Below are 12,333 nucleotides of genomic sequence, written 5' to 3'. Positions count from 1 at the left end.
TCACAAAAGCTCATACCCTGCCATATATTCTGTTAATCTTTGAGGTGCTACTGGACTCTTGCTCTTTTCTACTGCTACAGACAAACACGGCTACCCATCTTGATCTATCTTCTGAACAGCTGTATGTCTAATAGCAAGGGACTGTTCCAAAGCCAATGTCCTTTCTGGTTCCATTTGGAATAGTTCCTTGAGCAGCTCTGGAGCCTTTCCTTGGCTCCTCTGGTTACCTTTCTCCTATGATGGATCTGTCTGCCTTTCTAATTCTAGCACCAAAATTTAGAGCACGAAACAACTCAGCCAGCCTGACAAATTCAAAAGATATTCCACCCTACTCTTGCCAGGATAGGTCCAAAGATCTGTGGGCCAGGGAGAAATCCGGGCTATGTTTCTGTTGCACCTTAAGGTGGGGAAGGTGCTTAAGCACTCCTTCACTGTGATAAAACGGGCCTTGACTGACTCACTCCCTCATGCATAGCAGGACCTTCCTCTGCTGTGACAAGGCTCTTTCAGGCATAAGAATCTGATGTCCCAGTTCAAAATGGCACCTGCAACTGCAATGTTCCTTGTTTCTACACCTTCTACCTTCAAGGCAATAGCTGTACTATTCTGACCACAACTTCAGGGCTGGAAACACATCAAGTCATCTCTAGCTTTGGCAAGATCCATTCGCAGCTTTTCAACTGGACAGGCTTCAAATCCCCCCAAAAGCAGGGGAGGGACGAGGACAGAAGGTAAGAGAACATGGATTCTGGCCTCTGCCCTGCAAGCTGCAGTTTGCTTATCAAAGATATTGCAATGGTGGAGGAAAGCAGACTGCTGCCCAGTAAGGAGTCTGCAACAGAGAAGAATACCAGAGCCATCAGAAGCTGTGTGGCTTCCCTCCACATCCCCTCCACATCCTTCATTCAATTGTAAGTTGGAAGGGGAAACAAGAACATATGTAAGCTACTCGTAGCATTTCCATGTTCAAATACTGCCAACCCTGTACTTCCTGCTCCCTGGATTTAAAAAAATGCTCTCCCAAACTCCCTTGGGCCACTTGCAAGAGTCTAGCCATGTCTTCTGGGATGTGGAATGGAGAGCTGTCCCTAATAATATAAACTGCTGGGTTGACAGAGGGAGAAAAACTGAGCTTATAAAACAGTAAAACTTACTGATGTGAACTGTTGAGCATTCAGTAACTGCTGAAATTGCTGGTGCTGTTGATGTAGCAAAAGTTGTCTCTGTTGGTCAGGAAGAAATCCAAGTCTGGAGGCACTACAGTATAATAAGATGCTTAATTAGAAGTGTAGCTTGGCACCTACACCAATTCACTTCTATATCACATTTTCAGCAAAAGTAAAAAAAACACAAACACAACAATGCTTCAAATTAAACGATGTACAGACTGTTGCTGCTGTTCAGTGGTTAGGAATCACCCAAGTGCCCCTCCATTCTCAGCTATTCTTGTCTGCAGACAGGGACATAGACAACTACTGCAAAGCTCCACAAACCTTCCTACAGCAGGACCAGGCTGTATCTCTCCACCATCACCACAACTACTCCATCTCTACCTGTGAAGCTGTGGAGCCACAACTAAAGCAGAGTCAGGAGGGAAAGGAGACTATGGGACTGAACCCAGGTGAGCAGGTGACCAACCCCTGCCATCTTATTTGCTTTGCTGGCTCAGTGAGACAATCTTTATTCTCCCAGACCTACTCTCTCCTTTTTGGATCTCTTATGGAACCCCAGGAAAGGCCTGCTTCCTTATCCGAGGCAGAAAGGTGATCCAAGATACAGGAGTGGTCTCTCTTCTGGAAATGCACTGTTAACCCTTGTTTCCATAGTCCTTCCTTGTACTAACTGCTGTCCCACTTGTGTTGTAGTGTTGTGTGTGTAGTACGGTGTAATGGTTAGAGCCTTCGGGATAGGGTGGGATATAAATGCGAAAATAAAAAAATAAATAAATATCAGACTAGGATGTTGGAGACCCAGTTTCAAATCCCCGCACTGTCATGGAAACCTGTGGAGTGACCTTGGGTCAGTCACACACTCTCAGCGTAGCCTATCTCACAGGGTTGTTGGAAGAATAAAATGAATGAGAAGAAAATGATATAAACCATTTTGGGGGCCCATGGAGGAGAAAAGCAGGGCATAAATGAAAAACGCTGTGAAAGGATAATCATCCTGCACCCTTGAGATGGCATAACTACAGCCACTGCAGTGATTATTTTGAAAAGGGCATTTTAATATCATTTTGACATTTTATGTAGTATGCACCAACCCACCATCTAACATGTTTAAAATGTGAACATATACATTCTAGGATACGTATTCAAGGCTTTTAATAAATATTGTGTCATAACGGGATAAACAAACTCCTGTCCCAGTAGATTTGTCCTCCTGTGGTGAACATTTTAAATACTTGTAAAAAATTTAAGAAATTTAACTAAGCAACCTGCTTTTTATCCTGCCAGACAGTTGTGTTATGATGCAGTTTGATGTGAATGGGTTGATCACATCTACAATTGTGCTGCCATCACGTGCAATAAAAGTTTTAGAAAGTCAAATAAACTCGCCTTGTGTTATAGTAATCCAGCGGTTGCAACAGGTTGTGATTATTTAATTTGTACTAACATACACAAGGAAGATCCAGATGTTATGCAGCATGTTCTGTTTTTAGCAATGTTCATAATTTGCTTTTTGCTTTTTTTTAAAAAAACTTTAGCACACCTAACAGAGATCTGCTTTTTGCTTTAAAAAAAAAAACTTTAGCACACCTAACAGAGATCTTCACTCAACATGTTTGTTTTGGATAACAGTAGGCTTTGAGACAAACTTCAATTATGGGCCTAACAATACAGACTATGAGCAAGCAAAGGCTTACCTGTTAGTCAATGTAGTTGGCAAAGGATGTGTTGCATTCGGCGTCACAGTTGTGTGAGTGAGAGCAGAAGGGTTCTGTGATATTGTGGCAGGGGTCTGAATTACCCCATTTAAAGCCCCAACAATTCCATTGATTGCCAGCTGGTTACCTGGCAGAGTTCCAATTATTCCGCCCACTGCAGGAATGGTAGATGTTACAGTCTGCATTCCACTGGCAAGTGCCCCCACCATCACACCATTGACCTGTTGAACTCCTGTGCCTTGCTGAGCTGGACTTTGCCCAGCAGGTGGTGGAGTAGAAAGAGCAGAGGAACTACTGGTGCTTTGTCCACTGGAGTTTATCTCCTAGTGAAAACAACAAAGGCTCAGCTGTATCAAACTTCACACAACAATAAAAGAATAGAAAGACAGTATTAACTTACTACAAGGCTAGAATACAAAGTGAAAAAAGCAAACTGTACCTGATTTAATACAGGAAGGGAATTGTCCGGCAGAAAGCTGGTTCCCAGATGAGGGCTCTTGCTGCTGTTCAAAGAATCAGTGCTAGCAGCTAGTGATGATTAAAAAAGGAATTAACTTCAGCATCCAAAATGCATAAAATCCTAACTCTATGTGGAACACTTACATAAAATTGAATTTAATTTCTTTTAATCATTAACCCAAAGCAATATATGAATTAATCAGAGTGAAGCCCTTATCTAATTATGTCAATGAATTTTACTACTGAATATGAATGTAACCACAAGTAGCAGAAAGTGCAGGTTTTTGCCTTGCTTTCAAAAGCATTTCATCTTTTTTTTCCTGCAATTTGATTTTTGGAAAAATACAAGGGATTGGTTTGAAAAACCATTTAAATAAATTTCATTGATTTCCTTGAAAAGTTCCCCCTATCCAGAGTGCATACTCCATTCCCTTCTCCCTGCCAAAATTGTTATCAGAAATTATGGACACTTGACAGATCATATTGAAGGAGAGAGCAATAATAAAGCTGCTTTTTAACATAAACAGACAAGTAATGGTAATACAGGTAAAAGGCTATAAATGTAACATCTTCTGGTAATTCTGACAAATCTCGACATAAAAGGAAGAAATTTTCCTCACCAGCCTGGGATGAAAATGCATGCATTTGATGAGATGGACTTGGATTGGATGTTATTGTTGGGAAAGGAACCGAAAGCTGGGCATTTAGTAGCTGGAGACGCTCCTTTTTAGCAGTCAAGTTTTTAATCTGTTCTTCCAGCCGGCGATTTTCAACTTGAAGCTGGTGTAACGACTTCAACATACCTAAGACTAGACAACATTTGTTCAATTAGTCTAATTCCTTGAAAAATCCCTCTGTGCTCAGGTTAGTAATAACTATTAGTTAGATAAATAAGGTACTAGAAAGTACTTCTCTACTTTTTAGTGATACTGTAATGTCTCTTTGCAGTTTGAAGATTACAGGCCCCTCTTTACACACATGTTCACCCTTCCTTTTTAATCCACTTCTTTATAGTTTTGAAGTCCTTAACTAGAATTACTGCAGGTAGTTCAGTGAATTCTATGAAAGGGTTGCTTCTCCGGTGTATTCAACTGTTTTGGAAATCTCTAAGACTATAAAGGTTTCCAATACTCATGGCATCTACTTAGGTTGCAGTCTTATACATGCTTACTTGGGAGTAAGTCCCATTGAACTCAGCGATACTTTCCCCTAAGTAACCATGCCTAAAATGTGGCTATTCAAAACCAAGGCCTCCAATACTGCACCTGGCACAGTGCACAGAGTCCCTGTCATGCATGGAATTATTTGTCCTACCAAAGCCAAATAAATTGTACATGTGTTCTCAGTTATACTCACTTTTGGAACAGATTAAAAAACCAAAAGATTCCTTGCAACAATACCCATTGTCAAGTGGCTGATTGTAAAAAGGATCTCTCTTATTTAGATTACAAGTTTAATATGACACTACATTTGAACAGTAGTTTTTCCTTTAATTTATTGAAAAGGGGAAAACTGCTTGGTTGACTCCTTGGCCAGAAACTCTGCAAATTTACTTCAATGAAAACTTTTCCTCTGTTTTTACGGCTTTTAAATCAGACTCCAGCTGCTTTCAATGTCCCTCTAAAGAGCACCCAGCAGGAAGTATCAGGAGCCCTGCAACCCTGCCTTCTCCCTGAAGATAAAGCACATCCTTCTGTCTCTGCCACAGCCAGGTCTTTCAAATTGGGAGTTTGGATGAATTTTGGAACTGGCACCAGCCCACATGTAAGACAGTGGGCTTCCACAGCACAAGAAGCCCAACTTTCAAAATTCTAAATTGTATTTGCTTAACATGACCTCTGCGCTTAATACAGACACAAGTCTACCGGTACAGGCACATCTGGTCATTTCCCAAGGATTTAGCTTTTTATCCCTCCTCTTCAAGAACATACAAAGGGACTCTCAGTGTGCCCAAATGAGATGCAATAAGACTTAGCTAAACCTGTCCTCCAGCTATCATGTTTAAAGGATTATCCCTGCATGAATTTCCTCACAATTAGCATTTTTGTCAGGGTACCATTCATAAAAATACCAACTAGATGGCACTTCACTGACACCCAACAGCCAGGAGAGCGGGCTCAATGATTTTTGTTAAATGGCAAAACAATATTCTTAAGCACTTCAAATCTTTGCATACATGTGATTTGATTGTGAATATATTAAAAACCAGAATATTGATTCCCAAAATTTATTCACATTAAATCTTTTTAACCATGCCTTGCCAAAATAAAATTCACCCCTCTTCTATTACAAACCCCCTTAAACTGTTTAACTGTGTTCTAGAAAACAAAAGTCACTACCTAATAATTACCAGGAAAGTACCAAGAAAGAAACATTCAGATCCCCCCCACACACACACATGAATTACAGGAATTCTCAGATTTCAAACATCAAAATTTATGTGTGTCATAAAGTGTTTCCCTGTGGAGTACTGAATTACATATATAGTGCTATTAGCATAAATGGTTACCAACAGTCAGCATTCAATAGATTGCACTAGATAATATCAGATACTCACTGTCACTAGGGGTACCCTGCTCCAGTAAGAACTGCTGTCCTTCATTCCATTGCCTCTCCAGAAGCTGTTCTATAGTAGTTGGTACCGGAGGCAAATGGTCCACACTGTTATTCCCTGGTGGATCATAACGAATCGGTAAACTAGTTACAGGAGACCTGCAAAGATATTTGCAAATTATACTTAAAAGAAAGGGAATACACACACATAAAAGAACCATCCACATTCTTCGCCAGGCTTAACCCCTTGCAAGCCGCATTCCTTGAGGCACCTAAGAGCTCTGCCTTTCATCATTTGAGAATTACAATAATTCTAGGAGGATTTCTGTACAAAAAGCAAACTCTCCCTTACTCAGGTAACGCATGGGCAAATGCATCAATTGGGAAGCTTTTTACTGATAAATGTAGATTAAGAGCCCTGCAGAAAATGTTTCTGCTACAGGTATAAATCCAAAACACTCAGATGGTACAAAGTATTACATCAAAGTTATTGCACTCATAAGTAGTGCAATTTTGTTGTACAACTGATTTGCATGAATAATCTTGAGTGACTTTTTAGAGGAGATTGATTATGCATAATCCAGTCACTTATGCATGAGTTGCTGACATCCAAATTCGTAGATTCTGGCTAAGGAAGTTAATCCCAGCAACCTCTCTTTAAAGTAAAGATTTCTGCTTAACTTAGTATAGGATCTTTGTACAATCAGTGATTAAAATGCCACACAAAAAAACTTTTGAAGTACTACAAGCAATCAATACAGCATGCAAAAGAGACTATTAAAGACACATGTAGACAGTATAGCTAATTTAGGTCACAACACAGGAAATCCTGATCAGCACATAATGTGACAGATAGTCTAACAATGTGGAAACTTTATTTCCTTTAAAATATTAAACAAAAACTGGAGGGCACATTAGAGTTACGTGAATGGAAGACTATGGTCTTACTGAGCCTTTGAGTGCAATATTTTGGTGCTAACAGAAAAAAGGATAATATCAGTATAATGGCATCCTATCAAAAACCACATTCTTCCATTTGTATGCGGGCATTTTAAAATATTTTTAATATTTTTAAAAAATAATTTTAGCAGCTTTCACATTACACACACATATAAAGTCTGTACCTAAAACATTTGTGATTTCAAATTTCTCCATTCTGCTACAAGAATATTGTGATTTCTGTCTGATGTTCAATATTGTCAAGATCAAGAACTAAAATACAGAATAGACAATTCTACCACTGGGGCTGGGCTTATTCACAGTAAAATAAACATAAATGCAAAGACCAGATACACTATTGGATCTATTTAAACTAAATTTAATATATTTGGTTAAACTCTATTTTAATGCATCAGCATTTGTAGCATTTGATATAAAGAGGCTTTTGGACCCTGCCCCATCTGACATGAAAATCCATCAATAAACAAACAGTAGCATCTCCACAGTGTTTTTTGTTTGTTTTTAAACAGGCCCTCAATACAGATCATGATTCATATAGTTAATGACTATCTTCAAGTTTCCTTCTGACAACTAAACAGTTTCATCTCAACTTTACTTAGACAAGACTAAGCACAGAGAAATGTTAAGTAGTCTAAGCAGATCTACGAAGGAGTAAGTCGCATTTTATTTAATAGGGCTTACTCCCAGGAAAGTGTTTTTAGGATTGCAGCCTAAATGACTTAAAGAGAATTATACAACATTATCTCTGCGTGATAGAAAGCAAAACCCAAAATGTCTTGTTTCATGGTCTAATGTGCAAAGTATATACTGCTTTGTTTTGCAAAGTAGTTTTAAACATGGCAAAAGTATAATCATATTTTTAAATAGGAATGTTCAATTTAATTATCATTTTTCATACCTGATGCTCAGAAAAATGTAAGCGAGCATGAAACGTTCACACTGCACAGAGTATTAAAAAATAAAAATAATAATTGGCAGCATTGCATTTAGTTTTAGGATATACAAATTTCAGACTGCAAGGTGTGTTCACTGACTAACAGACGTTCTGGATTCCACCTTCATCAATTGCACAGAACTCCCAGCAGAACAGCTTCCCTCACCTAACCAGGGCCTTCTGCAGGCCAAATAGCCAAGATCAACAACTGCCAGTACACGTGCCTTCTCTGTTGTGGCCCCCACCTTATGGAATGGCTGGCCTGATGAGGTCAGGAAGGTTTCCACTTTCCTGGCGTTCTGCAAACTATGCAGAACCAAACTATTCAGGAGGGCACTTAATCATAGAATTGATTCAGGAAGAATGCTTTAATAACCGAAAAAGGGACTGTGGACTACACTACTGTTTATAGTGTGCACTATCTTTTGCTGTATATATTATCCTACTAGGTAATTCCTGCATTGTTTAATATGCCATGTTAATATTTATGCTGCATTTCAGATTTGTTTCAGGTTTTTTAACTTGATTTTAATTTCTGCATCCTAATGCTCTCACACTGCTTACTGGATGTCCCATCCTACTGACTGTATTGGCCTACACTGTGTTACCAGCCTTGAGTCCCAGTGAGAAAGACCAGACTATAAACAACGTAAATAAAAACATAAGAATATAGAAGTATTGGATATTTGTTAGATGCTGGCAGAGAGCTCCCAAAGAGATAAAAACTAGCTGATTGGGACATTAAAGGGCAGATGGAAATTCAATTTTCACAAGTGGGCACACATCAGGGGAAAAACAACCCTATCTACAATTTCTTTGTAAGCAGTTACCATTCATGAAATAGATTTTGAAGATAACCAACAACAAACACTATCTGAGAGAGCTTTGGCAATCACAACAAACAAGATCAGTAGTTGCAGATGGGTAGGGGGATTATTAAGAGAGAGAGAATACAAAGAATCCCATGATTCTCCCATATAGAAAATTCTTACAAGACATAATAAAAAATGTATAGAACAGTTTACAGAATGATTTGAGTTCTGAATACATCCATACAATGTTACACAATATAGAATTCTCCAGTCTAAAGAAAATTTCAAGAATATTGTATAGAATACATCAGATCATAAATGGTGAAGGAAGTGAACATGAATCTGCTGTACTCTTTGTTACAATGCAGAAACCACAGAACTCCAAATTCATTTGTTCCTCTGTACAAAACACAGCAAATATATACAGCGGTTGTTAATCAACATGACCAGTGCACTTACCTACATATTCCCAAAGGACTATTAAGATTACTGCTACACAGTGGAAGCACCACATATCCCCCATGGAAGCACATAAAGGTTATATCAGCACTTTTTAGTAGACAGTACTAAGCCTCAATCTTTGAAAGACAGGACTTGAAAACAAGAGTGGATGACTCTACACTTACTTATTTCTGATGCACACCACTGAACCATGGCAAGAGTCAGAGTACTAGGTTTGCTAAAGTCACTGGCTGGGTCTGATGTGGGTAGCTTTTATACTAAAAACAGTGGAATGCAATTTAAAAGACAGGAACCATGTCTTTGTGTTATTCCTCACACATTGTCATAAATGATGTATTTTTACTTTGTTTTGTGTACATTTTATGACACGTTTACCAAATATACTAAAGACAAGAATTTAATATGATGTTTAAGATACAAGATTAAAATGCAAACTTTATATGAATACATTTCTAAAGTTGTTTGTTCCATATACACACAGAGAGAAGGGCAGGAGACTGGGTATGTGTTTTATTAGCAGTCTTATTTCAATACTGCCAAGAATGTTATGTTTATGTACAAGCTTCTGCAACATCAGTCCATAACAAACACTGTAAAATGTACGGGGGGGGGGGGAAGCTTTTTGGCACATCTAAATCCTAGTTAAATCAATGAGATTTGAGCAAATGATTGTGTGTTTAGTTCCTGCATTGTTTTATCTATAAATCTATATGGAAACTGGTACCTGAAGTGATAACAAATTCCAAATTTCTGGAAAAGGTGATGTGGAACTAAGACTAAACAAATAACAACGCTTGTGGGGGAAAATTACTTTTGCTTCATTTTAATACTTCTCATGCTCACCAAACTCAAATGTTGCTCTACAGTTTTACAACTCATCAACATTAACGATAAACAAGTACAATAACTGCTTTGCTTTTTTAAAAAACTGGAACGTTTAAAAGAGTCCCAGCAAAGATAATAGCTGTAAAATGAGAGTTGGGGATATATGAGGCTCACAGTATTTGGAGTCACAGGACCTTTTTATAAGATTTTCAAGGATTTGTCCCTACAACAACACTTAATACTTCACATTTGCCTCATTTGCAGAGATGAATGTGTTTTTATTTAGTCTTTATTTTTATTTATTAGGAATTTCCATGCTGCTTCTTTGGGATTTGCAAGCGCTTACCATCCTTGAAAACCAGGCCACAGATCAGTAACATTCACTTTACAGTTCATTTACTCTTGTACATGACACAGCACTTCTGATTAGTTATGGGACATTGACATGTCTCCACTAACAATGTTTTCTTTAAATTTATTACTGACTTATTAAATATCACACAGATGATTGCAGCAACAGCATGTAGTACTATTGTACAGTAAATGAAACACTTTAAAATGCCATACAATAATTAAGAGGAAATCTGTCATTGAAGAACTTGATACCCCAGTAGTGCAACTCCATTTACAGTATGGTTGATCAAGATCAAGTAAAAAAACAGAGAAATGAGGAGAAAGTTGGCAAGGATTCAGTTCTGGTCATGGTAACAAGTTGACTTGGTATATTAAGTCCTGTGCATCAGAAGCCATAAAATGTCCAGCATATTTTTGGAGGATGTTGAAAACATTTTTATGTTTGAGTGGGGAAAGGAACACATGGCACTTCCTCAAGACTGGTTTTTTTTTGCTATCTTCTTAGCTGTTTTTTTACCGTGCTTAAATATAAACATGTTTACATTCAACATTCTAAAAAATATAGTGCACATTTTATAACTGCCAATGCACATAATTTTATGTACAAACCATGGGAGTCATATTAGTGAGCCAAAGGTACAGGGAAAAAATAAAAAATGTGGAGTCCCCCAAAGCTATTTCCATTCCTGAGGTAAAGGCATTCATTCTTTCATTGTGTAAGCACATAATCCTATTTATTCAAGTTGCTAGCAGAACATTTTTTTCCTTAACTATCTGGACACATAATTTATCTATATATAGTTCTTTTCAACTTAAATGCAAGCAGGTCTGATAAGAGATAAAAAGTTTCCACACCTTAAAAAACATTTCCTCTGCCTCAACTCTGGAGTGTAAATATTGCTTACCGTGGTGAAAGACTTCCTCTGGGTGAACCTCCCCTGCCAACAAGGCTGCGGCTATTGTCTCCAAGATCTTGATCTGCAGAGTAAATATTTCACAGCCGATAAAATGACTTTTTCTGAGATAAGATTTTAAGATGCTGCAGATGTGAAGATAATTTCAAAACAGGTGATCCAGGATCTGGGAGTTAGTAGTCACACTAAAGGCAGCTACGAGTTTAAAATTGTTAACTGCGATGGCTAAGGCGTTGTCCGTACACATTTCTGTGGGAGTAGCAGGCCATGGATTAGGCTCAGTCCTTTCATTGCTTTCAGTTTTACAGCACAGAAGCATGGTTTGCATTTCCAGTACCCTCCCCTTAGCCACTTTTAATTTCTGCAGCGAAAGTAATGAATCACAGCTGTGGACAGCTAATCTGTATGCTTATCACAGCAAATCCCCAGGCTTTGTATTTTTTTTTAACACTTTACATCCCAGGACAACTCGTAAAATGTACTGTGTGTTTGGCTTCTCTACCAACTACATTTTTGTCAGGAGTTTTACTAAGAAATGTTAACACATATATTTGTCAAATTGTTGTTTTTTGAAAGTGAGAAAGAAAAACTTAAACACTGAAAGGTATTAAAAAACCTCATTAAATACACAGAAGCGCTTTGCTTGGTAGGACTCAAAAGGGTTATTTTTCCCTATGGCCTCTCAATAAAATAACCCTATCTGCCCCCTTCAAGGTTGCCCTCCCTCTATTCTACAGCAAATGACCTCTGGCCTCTTAGAGGGCAAGACATGACTGATCCATTCTTGGTAAACTGCTAAACTCATTCCCTTCCCCCAAACAGGCATGACTATTACGACATGTCAACAAATCCTTATGGATGGAAAGAAACAAAGCAAATCCAGGAGCTCATTAAAAATTGTACAAAAAAGAAGAGGAGGAGGAAAAAGGGAAAGGGGGGGGGGCAATGCTGCAAAAAGACCAGCAAATATTCACGGAATTATTAAATACTGCAGAAATTGTATAACAAGATCTCAGTCATACAAACTTATATGTCATGCAGTTCTATGAATTATGCAAATAAAGGCTTAAACTATTCACAACAAGCCCTAGTGCTGTGCTACTCCCTCTGCAGAGAACCAAAGGAACTGAATGCATCAATCACAAAAGTCACAGTAGACATTGTTGCATTCCT

The 12,333-nt window shown here is 38.3% G+C and overlaps 1 protein-coding gene across 3 annotated transcripts in view; it reads right to left on the bottom strand.

The window, feature by feature from the left end:
• MLLT10 (myeloid/lymphoid or mixed-lineage leukemia; translocated to, 10) overlaps nucleotides 1-12,333 on the bottom strand; it is a 147,684-nt gene that overhangs the window by 3,921 nt on the left and 131,430 nt on the right. For all 3 annotated transcript variants that reach the window (XM_015410006.1, XM_015410004.1, XM_015410005.1), the window contains 6 exons: nucleotides 11,152-11,224; nucleotides 5,904-6,058; nucleotides 3,967-4,155; nucleotides 3,327-3,415; nucleotides 2,867-3,210; nucleotides 1,155-1,257 (listed from right to left, as the gene is read on the bottom strand). In XM_015410006.1, coding sequence (XP_015265492.1) covers nucleotides 1,155-1,257; nucleotides 2,867-3,210; nucleotides 3,327-3,415; nucleotides 3,967-4,155; nucleotides 5,904-6,058; nucleotides 11,152-11,224 — 953 coding nt within the window. The remainder of the gene's footprint in view (nucleotides 1-1,154; nucleotides 1,258-2,866; nucleotides 3,211-3,326; nucleotides 3,416-3,966; nucleotides 4,156-5,903; nucleotides 6,059-11,151; nucleotides 11,225-12,333) is intronic.

This window comes from Gekko japonicus, unplaced genomic scaffold (assembly GCF_001447785.1).
Source record: "Gekko japonicus isolate JY-2015 unplaced genomic scaffold, Gekko_japonicus_V1.1 scaffold101, whole genome shotgun sequence".
NCBI lineage: Eukaryota > Metazoa > Chordata > Lepidosauria > Squamata > Gekkonidae > Gekko > Gekko japonicus.
Note: the sequence above shows the minus strand (reverse complement) of the source record. Positions and strands in the feature narration are given on the sequence as shown.